Here is a 27031-nt window from a genome sequence, read left to right on the forward strand (position 1 = left end):
CATTGAGTAATAAAGAAAATAAGGTTACATTCACTAAATAATCCTATCGGCCTATTTCATACCGCGTACAATCAACTGTGCTTAATAATCTACTTTAAAAGAGCCGATTCTATTTCCATTGAGATCCATTTGAAGCAGCGACATCGTAGCGTCGCTCTCACCTTGGAGGAGCTCCTGCAGGGTGAAGGAGGTGATGGGGGCGGAGCTCCTTTGGAGGAGCTCCGCCCCCATCACCTCCTCATAGCGGCTCATCTCCGTGCCGTAGATGCCGTTGATCAGGCTGCCGTGAGCCGGCGGCTGCACCAGCGTGAAGGTCAGGACGTCCGGCGGGGCGTCCAGGTCGAAGCCGTTTAGTAAGGAGGAAGTCAGCTCCTTCATCCCGCCCTCCTTCACCTGCGGGAGGTGGACAACGGGAGTTACTCCACGCCTACGCTAGCGCCCCCGTGAGGCTGTTTTTGACGCACGTGGAGTAAAAAGAACAAAATTGGATTGGACGTACGGTGAAGTTGGCGAGCAGCAGCGAAGGCGTCTCGTCATTGGTTGGATTGATGATGATGTAGAAGGGGACAAAGGCGGAGCGGTGCAGCCCGTCGCTCACGCTGATGGACAGTTGGTCGACGGTCGGCTCCGCCCCTTCGCTCTCCGACTGGACGTAGTTGATGAAACCAGAGGTCAGGTGGACAAGACTGAAGGATTCTGGTAAAGAGAGTGTTTTGCCAGGGTCAGGTGTGTGCCGAACACACACACACACACACACACACACACACACACACACACACACTGACCGACTCGGACTCCCGCGTTGCTCTTCTCGAAGCCGGGAGTCGGTTGCGTGTTCTCCAGGAAGCCATGCTGAGGTGGAGTCTCCAGGTGAAAGGTCAGCCGGTCGGCGGGGCTGTCAGGGTCTGAGGCCCCGAGGACCCCCCCACACAGACAGGCGGTGGTGCCCTCGTCCACCACCAACATGGACTCACCTAAATCAACACATACCAACAGTGACGTGAGTCGGGGAAATGTTTTTTACATGGATGGAGCAGTTTGTCTCCACTCAGTGGAGCAACAATATTTCCTGATGTTATACCCCCAAACTGTACATGTGTAATAAAGAAGGACACACCACCTGGGTGTGTTTGTGCACATGCAGCCTGAAGAGGAAGAATTACAGCTTTATGTGTAAAGAAGACCCAGCCGGGTCATTGGAACAGTGGGGAGGTAGACCTGAACCACATGGGCCCACTCGACTCAACGGTCACCTGTATCGCCCCGGCCCACCACAAAAACTCCCAGTACTTCCACTTGGTGTCCATCCGGCCCTCCGTCCGTCCATTCATCCATCAGTTCATCCATTCATCCGTCCATCACTCCATCCATCCCATTGTCAGATGCTAATAAATCCACTACTCACCCATCTTCCTTCACACTGCTGTTAATTAACAAACACAACCCCTCGGACCTGGATCCATACTGCCAAACCTCCCTTGTGCATGTATTAATGTTGCTATATATATGTATGTATACATTGTGTGAATGTGCATGAGCATTAACGATGTCCTGTATCGCGCTGATAAACTAAACTAAGACACAAGGAAGAGCTGGATTCCTCACTAATGCTCTTACTCTGCGTCTTTATTCACTGCTAATTAATTAGACCAAGAACCCCCCCCCCAACCAACCCTGCACTGCCTGGCGGTGCTGGTGTTGAATGAATGGTGAGATATGCTGGCAGGATTAGAGAGTCATCGGGCTGCTGGTAGCGCCGCGGTAATCCGGCTGGAGAGACTATTGTGACCGCGGGGGGAAGCGCCGCTTTCTGCTTTTGTTTTGAAAAGACGCTCATTGTCCACTGTCTCCTGGGGAACACACACACACAGGAGTGATAATCTCACCCAGCTGTGTGTACATGTAATAGCAGCAGACAATAGGCAGATTTCACTTTCGACATGTCAGCGCCAACCTCGTTAACGCGCACATGCCATAAATCACTCATAATGCAATGTGCAAACAATGACATTTAGGACTCAACATCCAAACACCGTGCTGCAAGAAACATAGCAGAAACTATTCGGGGTCTGAGGTTTTACTTCCTATTAAATATCATTGTTTTAAAACAATGGCTGCACGGTGGTGTAGTGGCTAGCACTGTTGCCTCACAGCAAGAGGGCCGTGGGTTCGATTCCCGGTCGGAGCGGTCCTTCTGTGTGGAGTTTGCATGTTCTCCCCGTGGCAGCGTGGGTTCTCTCCGGGCTCTCCGGCTTCCTCCCACAGTCCAAAGACATGCTGCAGGTTAATTGATCTCTAAATGTCCCATAGGTGTGAATGTGAGAGTGAATGGTTGTATGTCCCTACATGTGCCCTCGATGGACTGGCGGCCTGTCCAGGGTGTCCCCTGCCTTCGCCCTATGTCAGCTGGGATAGGCTCCAGCGCCCCCGCGACCCTAATGAGGATAAGCGGTATTGAAAATGGATTGATGGATGGATGTTTTAAAATGAAAAATAATCCCACTTGTTTCCCAGTTTCAGGAAGTTTCTAGAATTGAGCTTCAGCGTCTCGAAGGAGGTCAGAAAAAGGAGGAAGCATCTTTACTTTAGAGTAGAGAGAGACCAAAGGTCACACGGCTGGAATCGAACCCCGGTTATGTGGCTCCTGTTTTCTAAAGCCTTGAATTCTGAATAAGACACAATAACTTAAACATTGACGTTTAGAACTGCGTCGCAAGACCTTCAAAATAAAACCGCAAAAGCATCAAGAAGATGTTCAAATCATTCAGTCTGACAATATTCTTGCAACAAGCTGACCAATACCACACATTTATTTTCAGGAACAAACAAAGATTTCTTTGCAGTGCTAACATGCCATTGCAATGTCGCTCACTCTCACACTCTCACACTCTCACACTCTCACACACACACACACACACACACACACACACACGCACACACAATCTCCCAGTTATCCTAGTGTGAATCCCAGTGGTCACTGGTCTCCATTGATAACTACAGAGCTCCTCCAATCCCTCTTCTTGGCTCCGACTCCGGTGAGAACTATCACCCTCCCCAGGAGAGAGTGTGTGTGTGTGTGTGTGTGTGTGAGTGTATACAAGAAGTTTATGTTACCCCCCCGTCCCAGAACACAGTGTGTGTTGGACTGATAGGTGATGCCGTGTTGTCGGGTCAGAGCTGCTCTGCTGCATTAAGAGGATTGTCAACAGTGAACACACACACACACACACACACACACACACACGCACACACACACGCATATGGCTCTGTTCACACTGCCTGGCTGAGCTGAAATTGTCCTGTTTATCACTTCTCAGGTTTTAGTGCTGAAGCTCATGTGTGTTATTAAACATAATTACATTTACTGCCGGTTCATCAAGTTTTAAGACGTTCTAATTTCACAAATTAATTTAATACCTATCAGGACGATATGACATTATTACATTGCATTTTTGTCAACACTTCCCAGCAGTATGTAACAATAATTTCTAATGATATAATTCATAATTAATTAATTAAATTGCAGTTAAGAGTAAAATTAACATTAAAAATAATGTATGAGTCATAATAAGATGATTATATCTAATATAAAAAACAGTTTTACAGTCACGGGACATTTTTCTAGTGTTAATACTTTACTACTATTTTTTCAGTGTGGTATCAGAATAAGAATTATTTATTGGCTAAGTACGCTGCACATACAAGAGATTATTACTTTATTTAAATTAAAGATCTGAATACTACAGCAGCCAATACTGTTCCTCAGGTGTGTCATGACAGAAGTCTTACCCAGAGTGATGGTGGGTACTTTGTTGTTGACAGGGAGAACGGTGATGTTCAGGTCGTACACAGGAAGCGTGCCGTGGAGAGGCACGGGAGGGGGCGGGGCGTCTCCGTGGCAACATCCGTCCGTTCCTCCAGCCTCGCCGTCAGAGATGATGAGTGTGACAGTGTCAAATACCGGCTCGGGTCCGATCTCTCCTCCTGAAACAGGAACCAAAAACGCCATTTCTGAATGCTGTGAGAACGTGTCTGATGAAAAACTTCAAGACAACAGACACAAGGAGACACAAGGCACCCTTGAGAAAGCGGGATAACGTGACCTCTAGGGTGCCCGTTAAGTGGAGAAAGTGGGATTAAGTGACCTCTAGGGTGCCCGTCAAGTGGAGAAAGCGGGATAACGTGACCTCTAGGGTGCCCGTTAAGTGGAGAAAGTGGGATTAAGTGACCTCTAGGGTGCCCGTCAAGTGGAGAAAGCGGGATAACGTGACCTCTAGGGTGCCCGTTAAGTGGAGAAAGTGGGATTAAGTGACCTCTAGGGTGCCCGTCAAGTGGAGAAAGTGGGATTAAGTGACCTCTAGGGTGCCCTTCAAGTGTAGAAAGAGGGATTACGTGACCTCTAGGGTGCCCTTCAATGGAGAAAGTGGGATTAAGTGACCTCTAGGGTGCCCTTCAAGTGTAGAAAGCGGGATAACGTGACCTCTAGGGTGCCCTTCCAGTCGAGAAAGTGGGATTTAATGACCTCTAGGGTGCACTCCCAGTGGAGAACGTGGGATTAAGTGACCTCTAGGGTGCCCTTCCAGTGTAGAAAGTGGGATTAAATGACCTCTAGGGTGCACTCCCAGTGGAGAACGTGGGATTAAGTGACCTCTAGGGTGCCCTTCAAGTGGAGAAAGTGGGATAACATGACCTCTAGAGTGCCCTTCAAGTGTAGAAAGAGGGATTACGTGACCTCTAGGGTGCCCTTCCAGTATAAAATGCAGGATTAACTGACCTCTAGGGTGCCCTTTCTAGTGGAGAAAGTGGGATTAAGAGACCTCTTGGGTGCCCGTCAAGTGGAGAAAGCGGGATAACGTGACCTCTAGGGTGCCCGTCAAGTGGAGAAAGTGGGATTAAGTGACCTCTAGGGTGCCCGTCAAGTGGAGAAAGTGGGATTAAGTGACCTCTAGGGTGCCCTTCAAGTGTAGAAAGAGGGATTACGTGACCTCTAGGGTGCCCTTCAATGGAGAAAGTGGGATTAAGTGACCTCTAGGGTGCCCTTCAAGTGTAGAAAGCGGGATAACGTGACCTCTAGGGTGCCCTTCCAGTCGAGAAAGTGGGATTTAATGACCTCTAGGGTGCACTCCCAGTGGAGAACGTGGGATTAAGTGACCTCTAGGGTGCCCTTCCAGTGTAGAAAGTGGGATTAAATGACCTCTAGGGTGCACTCCCAGTGGAGAACGTGGGATTAAGTGACCTCTAGGGTGCCCTTCAAGTGGAGAAAGTGGGATAACATGACCTCTAGAGTGCCCTTCAAGTGTAGAAAGAGGGATTACGTGACCTCTAGGGTGCCCTTCCAGTATAAAATGCAGGATTAACTGACCTCTAGGGTGCCCTTTCTAGTGGAGAAAGTGGGATTAAGAGACCTCTTGGGTGCCCGTCAAGTGGAGAAAGCGGGATAACGTGACCTCTAGGGTGCCCGTCAAGTGGAGAAAGTGGGATTAAGTGACCTCTAGGGTGCCCGTCAAGTGGAGGAAGTGGAATTAAGTGACCTCTAGGGTGCACTTCAAGTGGAGAAAGCGGGATAACGTGACCTCTAGGGTGCCCGTCAAGTGGAGAAAGTGGGATTAAGTGACCTCTAGGGTGCCCTTCAAGTGGAGAAAGTGGGATAACGTGACCTCTAGGGTGCCCTTCATGTGGCGAAAGTGGGATTACGTGACCTCTTGGGTGCCCGTCAAGTGGAGAAAGTGGGATTAAGTGACCTCTAGGGTGCCCGTCAAGTGGAGAAAGTGGAATTAAGTGACCTCTAGGGTGCCCGTCAAGTGGAGAAAGCGGGATAACGTGACCTCTAGGGTGCCCGTCAAGTGGAGAAAGTGGGATAACGTGACCTCTAGGGTGCCCCCTTCAATGGAGAATATGGTATTAAGTGACCTCTAGGGTGCCCTTCCAGTGGAGAACGTGGGATTAAGTGACCTCTAGGGTGCCCTTCAAGTGGAGAAAGTGGGATAACGTGACCTCTAGGGTGCCCTTCAAGTCGAGAAAGCAGGATTAAGTGACCTCTAGGGTGCACTCCGTGTGGAGAATGTGGGATTAAGTGACCTCTAGGGTGCCCTTCAAGTGGAGAAAGTGGGTCAACGTGACCTATAGAGTGCCCTTCAAGTGGAGAAAGCGGAATTACGTGACCTCTAGGGTGCCCCCTTCAATGGAGAACGTGGAATTAAGTGACCTCTAGGGTGCCCTTCCAGTGGAGAGTGTGGGATAACGTGACCTCTAGGGTGCCCTTCAAGTGGAGAAAGCGGGATTACGTGACCTCTAGGGTGCCCTTCCAGTGTAGAAAGTGGGATTAAGTGACCTCTAGGGTGCCCTTCCAGTGGAGAATGTGCGATTAAGTAACCTCTAGGGTGCCCCTCCAGTGGAGAAAGGAGGATTAAGTGACCTCTAGGGTGCCCTTCCAGTGTAGAATGTGGGATTACGTGACCTCTAGGGTGCCCTTCCAGTGTAGAAAGTGGGATTAAGTGACCTCTAGGGTGCTCTTCAAGTGGAGAAAGTGGGATTAAGTGACCTCTAGGGTGCCCTTCCAGTGGAGAATGTGCGATTAAGTGACCTCTAGGGTGCCCCTCCAGTGGAGAAAGGAGGATTAAGTGACCTCTAGGGTGCCCTTTCAATGTAGAATGTGGGATTAAGTGACCTCTAGGGTGCCCTTCAAGTGAAGAAAGTGGGTCAACGTAACCTCTAGGGTGCCCTTCAATTGGAGAAAGCGGGATTACGTGACCTCTAGGGTGCCCCCTTCAATGGAGAACGTGGAATTAAGTGACCTCTAGGGTGCCCTTCCAGTGAAGAACGTGGGATAACGTGACCTCTAGGGTGCCCTTCAATTGGAGAAAGCGGAATTACGTGACCTCTAGGGTGCCCCCTTCAATGGAGAACGTGGAATTAAGTGACCTCTAGGGTGCCCTTCCAGTGGAGAATGTGGGATAACGTGACCTCTAGGGTGCCCTTCAAGTGGAGAAAGCGGGATTACGTGACCTCTAGGGTGCCCTTCCAGTGTAGAAAGTGGGATTAAGTGACCTCTAGGGTGCTCTTCAAGTGGAGAAAGTGGGATTAAGTGACCTCTAGGGTGCCCTTCCAGTGGAGAATGTGCGATTAAGTGACCTCTAGGGTGCCCCTCCAGTGGAGAAAGGAGGATTAAGTGACCTCTAGGGTGCCCTTCCAGTGTAGAATGTGGGATTAAGTGACCTCTAGGGTGCCCTTCAAGTGGAAGTGGAGAATGTGGGAATAAGTGACCTCTAGGGTGCCCCCTTCAATGGAGAACGTGGAATTAAGTGACCTCTAGGGTGCCCTTCAAGTGGAGAAAGCGGAATTACGTGACCTCTAGGGTGCCCTTCCAGTGTAGGAAGTGGGATTAAGTGACCTCTAGGGTGCCCTTCAAGTGGAGAAAGTGGGATTAAGTGACCTCTAGGGTGCCCTTCAAGTGTAGAAAGCGGGATAACGTGACCTCTAGGGTGCCCTTCCAGTCGAGAAAGTGGGATTAAATGACCTCTAGGGTGCACTCCCACTGGAGAACGTGGGATTAAGTGACCTCTAGGGTGCCCTTCCAGTGTAGAAAGTGGGATTAAGTGACCTCTAGGGTGCCCTTCAAATGGAGAAAGTGGGATTAAGTGACCTCTAGGGTGCCCTTCAAGTGTAGAACGTGGGATTAAGTGACCTCTAGGGTGCCCTTCCAGTTGAGAAAGTGGGATTAAATGACCTCTAGGGTGCACTCCCAGTGGAGAACGTGGGATTAAGTGACCTCTAGGGTGCCCTTCTAGTGGAGAACGTGGGATTAAGTGACCTCTAGGGTGCCCTTCAAGTGGAGAAAGTGGGATAACGTGACCTCTAGGGTGCCCTTCAAGTGGACAAAGTGGGATTAAGTGACCTCTAGGGTGCCCTTCAAGTTGACAAAGTGGGATTAAGTGACCTCTAGGGTGCCCTTGCAGTGGACAAAAGATGATGAAGTGTCCTCTTGGGTGCCCTTCCATAAGACAACATATTTTGATTGTGTGCCCTTTAGAGTGCCCTGAAATGGAGAAGATGCAGGGCAGTGCTATAGAGACTGTTCTACATGCTAGAAAACCTTCTGTGCATGTGTGTCCTGACTGCATGCAGCTGGTGCCTTCAGAACTTGTTTCGGCCCCTCAGACAAACTGAAGAGACAAGCAGACCCACAAACACAGCGTTAATAATGCTCCCTTACCTGCGTGGACATAGTAGACGTGTCCCTGCAGCAGGTCCTGCTGGGAGAACTTGTCCACGGTCAGTCCGGCTCTCTGCAGCTCCCCTCGGCCAGGACTCCGGGCCAGCATGTAGGTCAGTCTGGAGTCGTCGCTGTCCCGGTCTGTAGCCGACAGGTAGTCCACCGTTATCTGGACCTGCCCCGCCTCCATGCAGCTCAGCTCGCCCTGCAGCCCTCCACCCAGCTGTGGAGGTTCATCGTTCATCGGCAGGACCTGAGGACAGCACGAGAGGCATCACAGACTAAAAATACACAAACAAATAAAGTCAAAATCCCAAAACCTTGATTGATGATGTGATGTTGTACATGTTTGGGCGGGACAGGAAACTCACCTGTATCGACAGAACGACGTCTACTGAGTTCAGACCGTCCGTCACCTCCAGATGGACTTCATCCTCGGTGGTCTCAGAGTCGTCGTGGATATACCTGCCACACAAAGAGCCACCGCACCCCATCTGTCAGTACACCGGACTTCAATTACAAGACAGAACATCCTGTAACTGGTACAAAAATCTGAGCCATCCCAACAAATTTAACAGGATCATGGTTCAGAAAGCTTTATTAATCCCCAGTGAGGGAAAAAACATTTTTTCACAAAATCAACTCGTACAGAAACAAACAATGGGAATAGTTTCCACAGCACACAACAAACAGAAAACACAGTACAACAAATAAATAACACCCCAAAAAGGCATTTGAGATGCGATTCTACATCTGGGTACTACTCATTATTACATCTGGGAGACTACTCATTATTCATAATTTCTGTCATATTCATTGAATGTGTTGACATCTATTGCTTCTGTCCATCCGGGGAGAGGGATGCTCCTCAGTTGCTCTCCTGAAGAGTTTTTTCTGTTTTTTTGGTAGTTTTTCCTGATCCGATGTGAGGTCAAAGGTCAGGGATGTCGTATGTGTACAGATTGTAAAGTCCTATGGGCACATTTGGAATTTGTGATTATGGGCTATACAAAATAAACTGAATTTAATTGACTAAAAAAAAATTCTAAAAGTGTGACCGCTGTTGGAATAAAAGACTTTCTGAGTCGTTCAGTAGAACACTGAGGATTCCTTTGTTGTTCCGAATCCATTAAAAACAATCGATGGCCCTCAAAATACACAACCGTGGTTTCGCTTAGCCCTCACAAGGAGGTTCCACACCAAATCTAAAGATTCTGGACCAAACGAGGTGTAAAAGCTTCCAAGGTTTTGCTAACTGCCAAACTAACGTCAAAGAGGGAACTCAAACTATGAGAAAGACATTATATGTATACACATATATCGATCACCTATGTAATGGGATATATCAATGGGATATCTAACCAGCGCATCTTGTGGGTCAGCTGCTTTACTGCTCTCTAGCTCTTGATTGGCTGAAAATGTGATTTGGGCAAAGTATTGAGACCACAGAGCGCATACAGAGCCAGAAATCAAACCTAACACATCCCCACAAGCACAACAATTAATTTGTTTCAAATTCGTTTTTAAATGATTCTTTTAGCTTTGTGTACTGAGGCAGATACCGAATACAGGGCCGATAACTCTCATGCACCCACATCCAGATACCCACATCCAGATACCCACACCCAGATACCCACATCCAGATACCCACACCCAGATACCCACATCCAGATACCCACATCCAGATACCCACATCCAGATACCCACATCCAGATACACATATATACTCACATCCAGATACCTGCATTCAGATACCCATGTATACCCACATCCAGATACCCACATCAAGATACCCATATATACCCACATCAAGATACCCACATACAGATACCCATATATACCCACATCCAGATACCCACATCTAGCATCTAGATACCCATATATACCCACATCCAGATACCCACATCCAGATACCCACATCCAGATACCCACATCCAGATACACATATATACTCACATCCAGATACCTGCATTCAGATACCCATATATACCCACATCCAGATACCCACATCTAGCATCTAGATACCCATATATACCCACATCCAGATACCCACATCCAGATACCCATATATACCCACACCCAGATACCCACATCCAGATACCCACATCCAGATACCCACATCCAGATACCCACATCCAGATACCAATAAATACTCACATCCAGATACCTACATTCAGATACCCACATCCAGAGATAGGTAGACGGTTTAGAAGTAGAAAACGTTGAAGACAATTGGTCTAGGTTAATGGGAGAAAAGCTATCCAAATATACACCAGGGCATACAGCCGTTTCCAAGGCCACTCCTCTTGATGACAGATCGGCAGTAGTTGAGGGCAAGAGATCATCAATCTTGCCTCTAATAGTTAAAATCTTTTCATTGAAGAGGTTCATGAAGTCATTACTACTGAGGTCTATAGGAATACACGGCTCCACAGAGCTGTGACTCTCTGTCAGCCTGGCTACAGTGCTTGTCACACCTGTATGTCAAGTTGGGTTTTTGTCCTGTCTCCATGTTTGTTTTGTGACTTCCTGTTTTATTTTGGAAATTAACTCTCCTTTCGTTTCAGGTTCCGTGCCCTTCCTCTTGTGTCACCAGTCTGATTGTCTTCCCTGATTCCTGATTGTGTCCACCTGTTTCCCCACTTCCCTCATGTGTACTTATAGTCTGTGTCTCCCCTTGTCCTGTGCCAGTGTGTCTGATCCCTCGTCCTGCACACACGCCTTGTCATGGTCATGTCCAGGAACCTAGTGTTAGTCTTTTCCAGGGTTTTTTTCCCTGTGATTTTTTGTTTGTCGTTTCCAGGTTTTTTCCCTGTGATTTTTTCTTAAGGAATAAATATACGGTTAGTTAACCCTCCACTCTGTGTCCGAGTCCTCCTCCACAGTTCCCGCCGCGTGACAGTGCTAAAGAGAACCCTGGGGTTGTTCTTATTTTTCTCTATTACTGATGAGTAATAGGCTGCTCTGGCATTACAGAGAGCCTTTTTATATGTTTTAAGACTATCTCTCCAAACTAAGTGTGATTCTTCCAGATTGGTGGAATGCCATATACTTTCAAGCTTTCGTGAAGTTTGCTTTAGGTCGCGGGTCTGAGGGTTCTACCAGGGAGCAAACCTCCTTTGCCTCACTGTCTTTTTCTTCAGTGGGGCTATCGAGTCTAGTGTCATTCTCAGTGAGCCTGTAGCACTATCGACAATATGATCAATCTGGGACGGACTAAAGTTAGCACAGGAGTCCTCCGTCACATTGAGACGTGGTATTGAATCAAATGCAGAAGGAATCGCTTCTTTAAATTTAGCTACAGCACTGTCAGTTAGACATCTGGTGTAGAAACTTTTGACTAACGGTGTATACTCCGGGAGTATAAACTCAAAAGTTATGAGGTAATGGTCTGACAGAAGAGGGTTCTGTGGGAAGACCTCCAAATGCTCAATGTCAATGCCATATGTAAGAACAAGGTGGAGGGTGTGGCCAAAGCAGTGAGTGGGTTTCTGTACTCTCTGACAGAAGCCAATAGAGTCCAACAATGAGATAAATGCAGTACTAAGGCAATCATTATCAACATCTACATGAATATTAAAATCTCCTACAATAATAACCTTATCAGTTTTAAGGACTAAACTTGATAAACACTCTGAAAATTCAGATATAAATTCTGAATATGGACCTGGTGGCCGGTACAGTATAACAAATAGGATTGGCTGTAATGTTTTCCAGGTTGGATGTGAAAGACTAAGAACAAGGCTTTCAAATGAGTTGTAGTTTAGTTTAGGTTTAGGATTCATTAATAGACTTGAGTCAAAGATGGCTGCTACTCCACCTCCTCGGCCGGTGCCTCGAGGAATGTGAGTATTAATATGACTTGGAGGAGTTGATTCATTTAGGCTGACATATTCTTCATGGCTCAGCCAGGTTTCAGTAAGACACAATAAATCAATGTGATTGTCTGATATTAAATCATTTACTAATACAGCTTTAGATGACAGAGATCTAATATTTAGGAGTCCACATTTAATTATCTTGTTTTGTTGCACTGTGGCAGTAGTGATGTTAACCTGTATGAGGTTATTTAGTATGATTCCTCTTCTGGTTACTTTTGATTTAATTAATTTAAGTGGCCGTGGGACAGACACAGTCTCTATAGAGTTAAGGTTAAGGGTGGGTAACTGCTCGAATGGAAGTGCAGAGAAGGGTGGAAGACTACAACTCTGCTTCTGCTTCCTGATCTGAACTCTGGGTCATGGATTAAGTCCGTTAATCAACTTGGCCATGTTCGCAGAAATGAGACGCGCTCCATCCCAAGTGGGATGAATGCCGTCTGGACTCATCAGATCAGGCTTTCCCCAGAAAGTCTGCCAGTTATCTATGTAGCCCACATTGTTTGCTGGGCACCACCTGGACAACCAGCGGTTGAATGACGACATGCGGCTATACATGTCATCATTGATCAGATTGGGGAGAGGGCCAGAGAAAACTACGGTGTCCGACATTGTCTTGGCATAAGTACACACCGATTCCACATTCATTTTAGTGACCTCCGACCGCCGCAGTCGGGAGTCATTACCGCCGGCGTGTATTATAATCTTACTGTAACTACGCTCATCTTTAGCCAGCAGTTTTAAACAAGATTCAATGTCGCCCGCTCTGGCCCCCGGGATGCATCTGGCTTTGTAGCAAATAGTGCTGTGGAAATGGACATTAAACTGAGATTAACAGGTGAACACAGATGAGGATTGCGTTTGTATTGAAAGAGAACATTAGAAAATAAAAGTGTAGAAGTACAATGCCTCAGGTGTCTGACCTGAGGCGGAGTCCTCTTAGGTCCTGGAGAGTGAATCCCTCTCCTCCCTGCAGCGCTCGGCCCTGCAGCTCCAGCCGGCCGTGTCGAGCCGTCCTCCGGACCTCCGCCCTCAGAGCCCCCTCCCTGCTGTCCCGGTCCTGAACCAGGAGGTGCTCCTCGGTCACAAAGGCCCCTCCTCCCTCCTCCACCCGCAGCAGGTTGGTGAAGGCCTGACGAAGCACACAGAGCCGCATAGTCAAATGTGGAGTTACATAACAAATGCTGAATATTTTCTACCAGATATGGTGGAAGATTTCAAAACTTCATAACTTCCAGACACACATCATCACATGGCATCGAAAGCAAAATATGTTCATCACTCGGACCAACAGCCCAGTCCGTGTTTGACCTCTGACCTCTGGCGCCTGGTCGTCCACGGGGGTGACGGTGATGTTGAAGAGAAGGCCGGGGACGGTGCCGCCGTGGTGGTCGCTGACGGAGAAGACGAACTGGACGAACAGCGGCTCCGGACCAATGTCTTCCACCGGAGGCATGAAGGCCACCTTCATGTGGTGCACTGCATGCTGGGAGAGCACAGGAAACAAAGTAAGGTTACCATTTTGTCAATATCACATTTTCATGAAACTCCTGAATACATTCGTACTCATTGATTATTCATCATTACTAGTTTGGCCTCCACAGTAATCCACAACAGAGTAAATCCTCGATCAATTGAAATGATCAATTTACACTCGTCTACATAGAGTCCTTTCAAAATAAACTTCTGTCTTCAGAGGAAACTCGGTTCTGTTTAGGCAACTCAATGGTGAGGTTTAGGCAACACAACTACATTGTTATATTTAGGTAACACAACTACATGGTTATATTTAGGTAACACAACTACATGGTTATATTTAGGTAACACAACTACATGGTTATATTTAGGTAACACAACTACATGGTTATATTTAGGTAACACAACTACATGGTTATATTTAGGTAACACAACTACATGGTTATATTTAGGTAACACAACTACATGGTTAGGAATGGTGCCGATTGTGCACATCAGGAGTCCGTTGATGTGTTTCAAACCTGTGTGAAGGACTTTAACTCTGGCACCATGTGGTCTCTCTTCATGCTGTTGGCACTGTCTGTGAAGAACAGACGTCCTGCATCCATCAGCCTGATAATAAAAAATAATTTATCCATGATGGAAGGTTATTTTCTCGCTTTTGATTGAGCCAGAGTCGCAGTCTTTGGGCTAAACTGGGATCAACACATCCCGTGCAGCAGAAGCAGTCCTGCCCTTGTCCTGTCCTTACCCAGGATGCAGTGGGCTGAAGCAGGGCTGCGTGATGACGTAGGTCAGGTGTGTGTCTGGATGCTCTCGGTCGACGAAGTGGAGGTGAGCCTGGGTAACGTGAACCACCTGCGTCTCCTTCACCGTCAGAGAACGAACACTGCCGGAGACCTCCGCCGGCAGCTGGTCCTTCACCGGGAAAACGTGGACCACCACCGTCTGGATCGATGGGAAGGAGAACATTACTACTACCACACTGTAAACATGCTCCAAGTGAATACAAGTACCTCAAAGTGAAATGCATTTAAATAGATTCATATTGTAATGGGGACTCACATATGTCTGGGAGAGGTTAGGCGGCTGGTGGCTGTCAGACAGCGTGAAGTCGAAGGAGTCCTCAAACTGCTCCTCTCCCGAGTGCTGGTAGTAGATCTGACCCTGGATCAGATCTCTCTGTAGGAAACGGTCCACGGCATCTCCTGCACAGTAAAACGCACCGACAACATTTATGAATCACGAGTTGACGAGCATCAACACCACAACACCATTTTGTTATTGTCAACCTGCGATGACCGTCAAGGAGATTAAGAAAAGAAATTCAGTTCAGTGGATTAGCAATATTCTGAATTCCACTGAACAGAATGTAACCTGACTACCCTCCCCTTTAAGAAACAAGGCATTCAGAGGAAAACAATGATTTAACATGTTTACATTTGGCACTGACTGATGAATGTTTTGTTATGTAATACTTTATGTTTTGATTGAATGATTTCTTTTACTTTAATTTTAAAAGACCTCAGATACCATCCAGATGCGGATTTCTTTTGATTTAATGGACTTTTCTTTTTAGAGATTATTTACTTTTTTATTTATTTAATTGCTACATTGAATGATTTAATGACCCTTCTAAGATGTTATGACCTTTCTAAGAATAAATATAACCTTTTGTTATGTATGTGTATTGTTAAAGCGTACTGTGGATAGACTCCACGATAACTGGTTTAGATTTCCTTTCATCACCTCTGCTGTTCGATGCACGTGAGATGTGTTAATTAAAGGAAATGAGAACACAATTAACAGTCACAATTAATGTGTGATTTGAGAGTGTAATAAATGAGGGAGGCGATAACTTAAAGAGTCTACACTTTATGCAGTACATACCTCTTTAAGCACACTGAACTTTTTGGTTGTCAAAGAAATTCCTTAATTATAAAATGTTACAAAAGAAAGTAAAATGAAAGATATGATGGAACATCAAGTGTGAGGACATGATGCCATTTGAGGCCTTTTTTTATCATTTCTAACACAGTCACAAGCTTTGACCTTCATAACAAACTAAACATGTCTTTATTGTGTATATATTTGATATAACGCGCCCATCCCTCACCCGTCTCGTGGGTGGAGGTCTTGCGCACCAGCTGCCCCGCCATGGGGCCCGATGTCACCCGGTAGAGGATGTAGTCGTCGCTGGAGTCCAGGTCGGAGGCCAGCAGCGTGAACTCCTCAAGCCGCACGGCGCCGCCCTCCCGCACCTCCACCGCCACGTTGTTGACGAGGAACGGCGGCGAGTCGTCCTTGGGCAGCACGTTGATGGGGAACCTGTGGCGGATGCTGTGGCGGCCGTCGCTGATGCGGAAGACGACGTGGTCGCTTGTGGTGTCGCTGTCGGAGTGGTGGTAGACCACGGCGCCCTCCCGCAGGTCCCGCACGCGGAACATGAACCCCTTCCCACCTGGGGGAACCAGGAGAGCGCCATCAGACTGTATGCTCCTCTGGAGAGGAGCCTCTCTAGTAAAACACTCTATTTCATTCACTAAGTACAAAGTTGGGCCAACCTAATTTAATGAAGTGTTTTCCAATAAAGTTAACAAGTTAGATCAAGACAATTGCTTTAAGTCTCTTTAAGTTTGTAATAATTTATTGGTTTTCAATTGTTTGCATTACTCCAAATGAAGGCTAATTGATACCTGCTAATCTAGATTGAATTAACACAGATAGAGTTAATAAGACTCTATATGTATTTAGTGACCAGAGCAGTGTCCAACATATACGAGTTATTGTTTTAAGACTTTGCATAATCAATGTCTTTATTTGCATTTCATTAGACATCTCAAAGTGTTAATAAGAATTACACATTTTTAAAAGATGGACCATGACCATTGGGATAACCTCTCCACACACGATCATCATCTCTGGGGAAAGATGGATTTGTCCCCGATGGTAAATTATCATTTTATGATTTCATATTTGGACAAATACTTAAATAATGTGTATGATTGAAGTGAACAATAAGAAAAAAATCTATGTTCGTCTATGTTTTTAGTATTAATAATTTCCCACTTTCGCCTCAAATATAATCCGTGGAGCGTGAACTCGGCGAAGAGCTGGATGATGAAACTTGTCTGTCCCACATTGACGGAATGTAGGTGTCCATCTGTCGGCTCTCTGCTGCTGCCTGGCCTCCCTCGCGCTGTACATCATGCTAACCGCTAACTGCACAGCGTCACATGACTGGCGGACATGTGTTGCCGTCGGCGCTCCGATGTTTCCGAAGCCAAAAGCTCCGCACTTTTGATTCAATTACCGTCTCTCACACATGCGCTACTATTTTCTTTTTTTCCCTTCCCATTGTCACTTGGAAAATAACAAGTTTCTCTCAGGCGCCTGAAGGCACCACAAGGTGCTAGCTGGGGGTCTGCGCTGGTGGGGTACAACATGGCGTCCTTCCCGCTGGCCCGCCCTGGGTTTGCCAGCGTCGGGGGAGGGCGGGCTTCCTGTCTCCCCTTTCCGCGTGCCAGAGAGACAGAAGGGCAAGGTCAGCAGACAGATTGAGAGAGACGAGCGGTCGCGAGCCCCAAAACCTCATTAGCGACTTTACCGAGGTGTGTGGGGGGGGGGGGGGAGCGGCTACCGGTCCAAGTGGATGGAAACAACTTGGTAATTGGGCCCAAAGGTGGCGTTGGGCAACAGGCCCATAACGGAGGAAGTGGGAGTGTGTGTGTGTGTGTGTGTGTGTGTGAGCACATCAGGACAGGCAGCCATCCATTTGGCTGAAGGCGTTGGACCGAGCCTGCAGTGACTGTCCCCCCATGGAGGGTCAACGGAGCTCTCCTCGGAGACACAGCTCCACCAGAGGACTGCTTCCTACGGGCCTCGTGCACACATGTAAGCGGAGCACAGCCAAACTTGTGTTCCTTCATAAACAAGAGTCCAAAAGTGAGATGACAAAAAACAAAAACGATGCTGGAGCAGGTGCTGCGGTCCAACATGAGTGGGGGGCTGGATGGAAACAAGCCTAGTGGGACACAAAGTTTCAACAACCAGCCAACTACTCTACTGTTAAGTAGTAGAGTAGAAAAGAGAGAACTGAGAGTAAAAGAGGACAATATGAGAAGGGGGGGGGGGGGGGGGGGGTAGAGACCAGTACGAACCGACCCACGTCCACGTGAAGGTTTTACCGATGTGACACTGGAAGTACAGGGCAGAGATATTGTGACTTGTGGTCTGAAGAGCCCCACGGAGAGCCCTCCGTGTACCGGTGTCGGAATACAACCTGACTCCTGGACGTGGAAGATCAGAAGTCACTTTTACAGAACGTTAAACTTAGAAGTCAAACTTGTTTTGCTTAAAGCACCACGAGCAACTTGAGGAATGAACGAGACGCCACCCCCAACGGCGTATCCAGATCTCGTCATACATTTATGGCTCATAACTCTGACTGCATCGGTTTATGATGCACATATTGACTTTTTGAGGGTAAAGTCCAAGTTTTGTAATGATGTAGCCTAACATTTTGAGTACATTTGGTACATTTTAATTTATATATACTTTAAGTACATTTTGATACTATTGGAGTCAGTTAAGTTTTAACGTAAATATAACTAAATTCATTTTCCACCCTAATATTTGTAGTTGCCGACTTTTTTATTGTTTCTTCCGACCCTCTGATCCCTTTGAAAACGTGGAACCTTTCAAAGGCGTTGTGAGAAAGAGCCAGAAAAGATCAATTACATATACAGTATTTTTATACATATATATATATGTATATATATTTATATATAAGATCCTCAGGCAAGACAGCCACTGTGTGTCATATGGTTTGCATCGGTTCACCTTTGAGACTTTGCTCTCATCCAAATTTCATTAAGACACCGAATCCGTCTCTAAAACACAGATATCTTCGCTGAAGCCCACTGTGAGGTGCCATCATTATTATTCGTTGTTTGAGGATGAATTAGAGATATTAAAAAAAGAAAGATTATGAAAGAGAATCAGCTGAAAACAGGCCTCCTCTCCCTCTGAGCTCCGCTCTGTTCCTACGAGGCTAAAGCAGCCATGAAAGGTTAACTCCCTGCTGAACCCCTCGGGGTGGGGGGGGGGGGTGGGGGGGTGGGTGCACTCCTGCCCCCCCCCCCCCTAGCTGGTAGCATGAAAACCTGTTTGGGGACAGTGCATCTGCTCCCTGTGCACGGCGGCATGAAATGTCATAAATCCCTCCAATCTGCTCGGTCCAGCTCCCCGTCTCCAGCGTGCTGGGCTGGAAGGGGCAGACGTGGACGGTGAGGGAGGCGGCGGCAGTGCCCCCCCCCATCCCCCATCCTCCTCCGGCGAAGCGGCCGCGGACCCATTTTACACCTGATTAGGAAACACATGCAGGGCCACTAGACATATGCTTCCCCAGCTCTACCACGGTCCCTGACGGATGGGCAACACATGGAGGAAAAAGGGCGGAAAAAGGCCAGAAGACGCTCTTTGGGAATTCCCAAGGTGGTGGAGTGTGTCGGAATACCAGCACGGGATGGAGAGGGCCGAGGTATGGGACGGAGGATCACACTGGGGTTATTTCTGAATGCAATGGGATGTTTGTATACTGCATGTGGATAAATGTGCAAATATGAATTGTACTGCCCTCCATCATCCGTCTACACCCAGTTTGGGGGCTGCATCCAATCAGGAATGCTCTGAGAAATGCAGCTGCTGATGTGGACGGAGAGCCGCTACGTAAGGAATCTAAACCAATACATTGTGGTTAATTATAGAGCAAATATTCAGATTATTAGTTTTTATTATTATTGCAGTTTATTATTGCATTAGTGTATTCATCCCTTTATTGTTGCAGCTGGTAAAGTTGGACCTCATTTAAACTACTCTATATACTTGATAGGAGCTTGAGAATGTCTGCCTGTGGATCTAAAATGTTTTATATTAATCTTTAATAGTACATTACTATTTTGTATTGTTCTCTTTAATTAAGTCTACGTTCAGACCATATCAGAAGTGGACATGGTCATTGTGACGTCCCTCATTAGCTGTCGACTGTCGAGTTTGGAAATTTGGTTGTCGCCATATTTGCTTTTAGCAACCAGATTGTGACCACATTAGAAATGTAGATTGACGTAGAGACGCTGTGTACTTGTCTGGTAGCGGTAGCGACCTGTCAATCACAGTAAGCCCCGCCCAAAAGCATCCACTGCTTTATGGTCTGTTTGACTCTAAATTACCATAATTTACTAAATGAACATCATCTGTATTGAAGAAGACTTGAAACTAGAGATTGAGACCAAAAACTAATGTTTACAATGTTTACTGAGGGAATAAATCAAGAGAAGTAGAGTCATTTATATAGACTTCTATACAACCAGAGGAGTCGCCCCCTGGTGGTCAGGAGAGAGAATGCAGCTTTAACACATGAAGCATAGACTTCTATACAACCAGAGGAGTCGCCCCCTGGTGGTCAGGAGAGAGAATGCAGCTTTAACACACGAAGCATAGACTTCTATACAACCAGAGGAGTCGCCCCCTGGTGGTCAGGAGAGAGAATGCAGCTTTAACACTTGAAGCATAGACTTCTATACAACCAGAGGAGTCGCCCCCTGGTGATCGGGAGAGAGAATGCAGCTTTAACACATGAAGCATATACTTCTATACAACCAGAAGACTTGTCCCCTGGTGGTCAGTAGAGAGAATGCAGCTTTAACACATGAAGCATAGACTTCTATACAACCAGAGGAGTCACCCCCTGGTGGTCAGGAGAGAGAATGCAGCTTTAACACATGAAGCATAGACTTCTATACAACCAGAGGAGTCACCCCCTGGTGGTCAGTGGAGAGAATGAAGCTTTAACACATGAAGCATAGACTTCTATACAACCAGAGGAGTCGCCCCCTGGTGGTCAGGAGAGAGAATGCAGCTTTAACACATGAAGCATAGACTTCTATACAACCAGAAGACTTGTCCCCTGGTGGTCAGTAGAGAGAATGCAGCTTTAACACATGAAGCATAGACTTCTATACAACCAGAGGAGTCGCCCCCTGGTGGTCAGGAGAGAGAATGCAGCTTTAACACATGAAGCATAGACTTCTATACAACCAGAGGAGTCACCCCCTGGTGGTCAGTGGAGAGAATGAAGCTTTAACACATGAAGCATAGACTTCTATACAACCAGAGGAGTCACCCCCTGGTGGTCAGTGGAGAGAATGCAGCTTTAACACATGAAGCATAGACTTCTATACAACCAGAGGAGTCACCCCCTGGTGGTCAGTAGAGAGAATGCAGCTTTAACAAATGAAGCATAGACTTCTATACAACCAGAGGAGTCGCCCCATGGTGGTCAGGAGAGAGAATGCAGCTTTAACACATGAAGCATAGACTTCTATACAACCAGAATAGTTGTCCCCTGGTGGTCAGTAGAGAGAATGCAGCTTTAACACATGAAGCATAGACTTCTATACAACCAGAGGAGTCGCCCCCTGGTGGTCAGTAGAGAGAATGCAGCTTTAACACATGAAGCATAGACTTCTATACAACCAGAGGAGTCACCCCCTGGTGGTCAGGAGAGGGAATGCAGCTTTAACACATGAAGCATAGACTTCTATACAATCTGACTTCTTTTTGTAACCGGAGAAGTCGCCCCCTGCTGGTTAGTGGAGAGAATGCAAGTTTTAAGACACTTCAGCATTAGCTTCAACAGAGGTTGCCGCCTGGTTAAGACTGTAGGCAAATCCGATTTGTTTCTCAAATGAGATCTTTACAGAGATATTTACAGATCCAGACATCACCAACCTATCTGTATGGGTTGCTGTGGTAACAACGTAGCTACGCTGCTGACACAGATACACAAATAAAATGCGCTAGAGTAAAGAGTCAAATATTCCCCTGAGAGATGTAGTGTTTGACTTTACCTCTGACACTAAGGCGTCCATGGAGAGGCCCGTCCACAGCCACCAGATAGACCGCATCGATGTTGTCGTTGTCCACTATCTGCAGCTCCTCCCACGTGATTGGCCGAGACTGACCCTCCAGCAGGTCCAAACCTGAGACATCAGAGACCGGAAGACAAGGGCCTTTAAAGTGTATGTGCTCAGTTTGACTATAATAAAGGACGCATTATGGATGTTTTTTGTCAGTAAAACCTTTGTACCCATGTTCCAGGAGACTCTGGGGGCATTTGTTTCTGTCGCCCGGATGGAGATGTGGACCACGATGGGTGGGCTGGTCATGTAGGAACGGTCTATAGCCTGGAATTCCACCTTACACACAATAGATTGACAGGCTAGACTGTAAATGTAATATTTGACCAAGTAAACAAAATATGTAATGACTGAGTTTACAAACAAAATTCCTGATGAAAATAAAAACATAAATAAAGACAAGCCTATACTTTAAAAGAATCCTCCTCCTATTTTCTTTTTTGTCTTACATTTTGTATACAAATGTATAGTAGAATTTTTTTTTTTTTTTACTGAAAGATTGACCTTTTGCTCAAATTGAGTTTCTTTTTACGATACACTTCATATGTTTTATGGCTAATAATTGTTTTAGTTGTATGTCTTGTCTGACCATTCTCATAATGAGCATCACCTGTAGTACCTCGTAGTTCCTGCGGTGCGATTGGCTGCTGTTGGGCGGCTGGTAGGCCACCTTCATCTCGTGGAGGTCCAGCCACGTGAAGGACGTGAGGGGCTTCGTGTGGTCGTCCAGGTGGGTGACGTAGCCCTCGGCGGGCGGGGCGGTCATGTTGAAGACCAGCCCCTCCTGCGGTGTCTCGTGGTCCTCGGCGTCCAGGGAAGCTGTGGTAAGCGGGGTGAGGATGAACTGGTCCACCTCCAGGATGAAGGAGGCCATAAAGGAGGCTTGGGGCGGCTGGTTCTGCATCGCGCCGTGGATCAGAACCGGCAACCACACCGACTGTGCCTGCAGGGGCGGAGCAAAGGAACAGGAAGGTCAAGATCTGCCATAAAGTTGCAAAATTAATGTCCAAAGAGCGACTTATGGTTCTTTTTTGAGCCTCATCAGATTTCATTCTCGTTTCTCCAAAATCTCTTTTGGGACACTCAGGTCACAATACACTTCTTTCTTTCTTGCACATTAACATTAATAACATATTTGTTGCCATTGTGCCACATTTCCCAACCTCAACAGGCATCCAATCGCCAACAAACATGACAGACAGCGACCAAAGGAGGCGAGTGAGGGGAGCATAGAAGAAGAAGAGTCGCCACCAGATGCGTTTAACGCCAGCCGTTTGGATCCAGTGATACAAAATAAACTGAATTGAATTAATTAAATCATTTACTAATACAGCTTTAGATGACAGAGATCTAATATTTAGGAGTCCACATTTAATTATCCTGTTTTGTTGCACTGTTGCAGTAGTGATGTTAACCTGTATGAGGTTATTTTGTATGACTCCTCTTCTGGTTACTTTTGATTTAATTAATTTAAGTGGCCGTGGGACAGACACAGTCTCTATAGAGTTAAGGTTAAGGGTGGGTAACTGCTCCAATGGAAGTGCAGAGAAGGGTGGAAGACTACAACTCTGCTTCTGCTTCCTGGTCTAGAAGCAGGGTATGCTTTAGACAGGTTGCTACCGATACCAGAGCCGTATACGGTGTCACGACGTCACTCTTCCCCAGTCCAAATATGGCCACTTCTGTTCACTGGTTGCAAAATACCATTAACACCATAAGACTGGGTTTGAGAGGGATGTGTTCATTTATAAGCCATTTGATGGAGACCTGGTGTAGTTACAGAATATTCTCTCTCTTTCTCTCTCCCTCACTATGTAAAATAAATAAATAATAAATATATAGATATACAATCTCTCTCTCTATATATTTATATATACCTGAAACATGTGCTTTGAACCCTTTGGTTCTTTGCTGTATCTTCAAGCTGCTCTTCAAAGCTCCCAGTAGAAGCAGAAGGTCAGTGCACTGGTGGAATACCAGCTGAACAAGTCCCAGTTTAAACCTCTTCAATAGTTAGAGCTGCACCGTTGTGGTTCAATAATGATGGACAGGAACACACATGTTCTCCTGTCGTCATGCAACACTGTGGGTACGTTGAAGAAACTGAAGTTGGATTATTGTCATTCTTCTTCTTTTAGGGCCAAAACTATTCAAAATATGAATAAAACATTTGGTGTTTGAACTATTCTGTTTTAGTTTGTTTTTACCTCTGTTAAAATAGTTCTTAGTGAAGGAAAGAAGCACAAACATCAATGAACTGCTGACGGCGGCGTATGCTTCAACACAACACGTATCACTTAAAATCAACACATGCTGCCACAACGTGTGCTGTTGCACGTGTTGCCGTGGAGACGGCCAGAAAGACAATCAGACGTGTTACAAGTGGCAGGTCTTTGTTCAGAAGAAGACACGCTGCAGGGACGTTTTGAGTCTTCAAACCCCTCCACAACCTCCGGCTCCGCTTCCTCCCACTTCCACAGAGCTGAGAACGTGAAAGTGGGATGTCACCTTTCCACTGCCAATAAACCTCTCAGATGCTAATCCCACCTGGAAAACATCCCACTTGGAAAGGACCGGAGCTGCAGTGTGTCGCCTTTGTTCAAAGCAAGAACTTTTGAGTAGCGTTGGCAGTTGTTTTCCCTCTGGCACACTACGTCCTACACCGTGATCCAAAGCACTAAGACCTTTACCTCCAGCAGAGCCCTGCTGCCCTGCTCCCTCAGCTCCACCCTGATGGGGATGTAGTCGATCTCCGGCGACGGAGGGCTGAGGTGCTGGTACTTCAGACCCGAGCTCAGGAAGTCCTGGCAGCTGGTTTTGAGGAAGAGAACCTCCTTGGTGTCATGGCGACAGGGTTTGTTCCCGGGACAGAGCGCCGCCGTCTCTCTGCCTGATGGAGGACAACAGGCCGTTGGAGACCAATCGGGCTGCAAAGATGCTGCAGCAGATTAAGTTGGTAAATCATTACGCAAAAACATTCTTCTTTTATTTCTAATTATTTTAGATATTTTAGATTTTTACAAATGTGCAGCTATTTTCTTTTTATTTAATAAAATGTATTTTTTATATATTTTTAATTTTTTAATTTGTATTCATTAGTTGATTTTTTATTGTATTTTTATTTGTTGTTTTAATGTGAACCACTTTGTAACTGTTTTTGAACTGAAATGTATTGTTCCACTGAAATAATACTTTTAAATAAAAGCTATTTCCATTTAATTTGTTACATTTTGTAACTTCCTTAGTCACAGGAGACTTCACTGAAGCATCAGGGCTGCTGACATGGTTCCTCTTGACCTGACGACGTACCCTTCCTCAGTGTGGAGTCCTCCTCCCTCACCAGCTGACCCAGAGCCGGGACGCCGGTGCCGGTGGTCATCAGCCTGACGATGCAGACCAGGTCTGCGGTGGTCCGGATGTTCAGGACGGAGCTGTCGATGGCGTTGGATAAACCATAGAACAGAGGGACCACGAGCGGAGCGCTGCCCAGCTCCACCACGCCGGACCCCGAGTCCACCACCCGCACCGGCAGAACCACCGTCTCCACCAGCGTGTCCGAGGCCGTGAACCTTAACAGGGACGCCACACGGCGTGTTCAAAGGGAATCTCTGGGATTTAGTTATTCCAAACGGTTTCTTCACAACATAGTTAAATACGCAGCTGGAAAGAGCTGATCTGGCAATTTAAACAAGTTTGGACATTTGTAATTGTCTTATAAAACCCCTTTACGCAGTGCAAACCTTTATCCTCTTATAAAGTACTTTGGCTTTGTGCATGAGCAAAAGCTAGAATAAATATAGAGATTCATTTAATTACTTTCCTTTCTTAATCCCAAGATTGATGTCAGTCTTTTCTTGATTAATAGCGTCCATTTGAACTCAATATTATGTGTAATTTGTGTGAGAATGAATAGAAATGCAAATTGTGATGTTAAATATATATTTCCACATATGTTATTACATTTTATGAGATTATTTCAGTTCATTTGAAAGTTTCTCTGGGTTTATTTTTGTTATTTTACTGTAAAATACTTTGAAACTGTGCTCGGCCTTCATACTACTAATACAGTTTATCAATATTATTATCAATCAAGATAATTAGTTAATTGCATTCTTATAACAGGAAACTTATTAATGCTTCAAATCATTTTCAACAGATCTGCAGTGTTAAAACAAATGATGATGATGATGATGATGATGATGGGCCTAACTCCTACAAATATAAAATGTTTCATTATTATATTATTTCTGATTATCGCACATGAGAATTAAATAAATGAGTAGTTTAAATGGCGTGTTGCTAGCTGACCTGTAGACCCTGAGCATCACTGCGTCCTGGTCCAGCAGAGGACTGCCGTCGTGGACGTATTGCACCTCATCCTCCAGGAAGCTGCAGTCAAACACCTGCAAAGCCCCCGGGACCCAAACACCCGTAAAACCCCTGTGCTGGTTCTGTGCACGTGTAACGGTAGAACTACGGCGGGCGGGACCTCACCTGCGGGGTCAGCCTCCCCACCCTCTGAGTGACGGGTTCGTTCATCACCACCTCCACCTTACAGTCTGCGGTCGGGCCCGGGCTGATCTTCAGCTCCCTCTCCGTGACGAACACCGAGCGACCCCGAGCGACCTCCACACCCGAGTTCACCGCAACCAGACCCTGGCAGCACGTCGCCGCCGCCAGCAGAAGCAGCAGGCGCCCTGGCAGAGCGGCGGCCATGTTGGACCGGCGAGGTCCTCTCGTGGGAAGTTTAAAGGACGAAGGCCGAGGCGCGGTCAGTCTGCTGGGACCCGCATGCTCCCCCCTTTCTGTCTGCTGTCACTACGTTACCGAGAGGAGGAAATAACAACAGGGAGGCTGTTCAGTGTTTTATGATTCATCTTATTTCTGTCAAATTCATATTCACCAACTCTGGAAAGCCATTCTCAGTTTTGACTTTGTGCTGCCAGAATGGAGAGAAAACAATTATCTGAATGAGCCGGATGTTTGAAGTTGGATCAGAGACAGCGGGTTAAGAACTTCACTCGGGGACAGAAGACACTTTTAAAGTAGAAACAGCCAGCAGGAGAAGGGCGATGGACTCTGTGGTCTGCTGAGCGGGTTGCAAATACTGAACCAGTCAGGAAACATCTCCCTCCACTTCACATATTTGAGCCACTTTTAATATAAACAACTAAATCAACTATTGTTTTGTGGAGCTTTAAGTTAAAACAAAATGAGGCAATTACAATTTTAGAATTTGATGTATTTATAAGCTAATAAACCCAGCTGTAAACATGACCCATGACACACACACACACACACACACTTCCCTCAACACTGAATCTGGTGATACTTACAACACAAACTTCTGATCAGCTCTGAACCTTCTTGTGCTGCTCACACTTCCAGCCAGAAAACGCTTTCACCCTCCATTTCACTTCAAAACTAAGACCCACTGGAGGAAACCAGGTCATGCAGATGTTAATCTGCATGACCTGCAGAGGTGC

General features: G+C 46.4%; 1 protein-coding gene across 1 annotated transcript in view; it reads right to left on the bottom strand.

Moving 5' to 3' along the window:
• The window catches only part of frem1b (Fras1 related extracellular matrix 1b), a 44087-nt gene extending 17826 nt beyond the window's left edge, over positions 1-26261 (bottom strand). Inside the window, exons 1-19 of the mRNA XM_034530294.1 lie at positions 26040-26261; positions 25854-25948; positions 24855-25114; positions 24236-24435; positions 22165-22488; positions 21716-21824; positions 21477-21608; positions 15683-16027; positions 14632-14774; positions 14318-14514; positions 14088-14178; positions 13409-13576; positions 13014-13222; positions 8584-8677; positions 8213-8465; positions 3790-3984; positions 786-974; positions 500-696; positions 162-393 (exon numbers count right to left, since the gene is read on the bottom strand). Of these exons, the coding sequence (XP_034386185.1) occupies positions 162-393; positions 500-696; positions 786-974; positions 3790-3984; positions 8213-8465; positions 8584-8677; positions 13014-13222; positions 13409-13576; positions 14088-14178; positions 14318-14514; positions 14632-14774; positions 15683-16027; positions 21477-21608; positions 21716-21824; positions 22165-22488; positions 24236-24435; positions 24855-25114; positions 25854-25948; positions 26040-26261 (3655 nt within the window). The remainder of the gene's footprint in view (positions 1-161; positions 394-499; positions 697-785; positions 975-3789; positions 3985-8212; positions 8466-8583; positions 8678-13013; positions 13223-13408; positions 13577-14087; positions 14179-14317; positions 14515-14631; positions 14775-15682; positions 16028-21476; positions 21609-21715; positions 21825-22164; positions 22489-24235; positions 24436-24854; positions 25115-25853; positions 25949-26039) is intronic.
• Between the last annotated feature and the right edge of the window lie 770 nt (positions 26262-27031).

This window comes from Cyclopterus lumpus, chromosome 4, assembly GCF_009769545.1.
Source record: "Cyclopterus lumpus isolate fCycLum1 chromosome 4, fCycLum1.pri, whole genome shotgun sequence".
Classification (NCBI taxonomy): domain Eukaryota; kingdom Metazoa; phylum Chordata; class Actinopteri; order Perciformes; family Cyclopteridae; genus Cyclopterus; species Cyclopterus lumpus.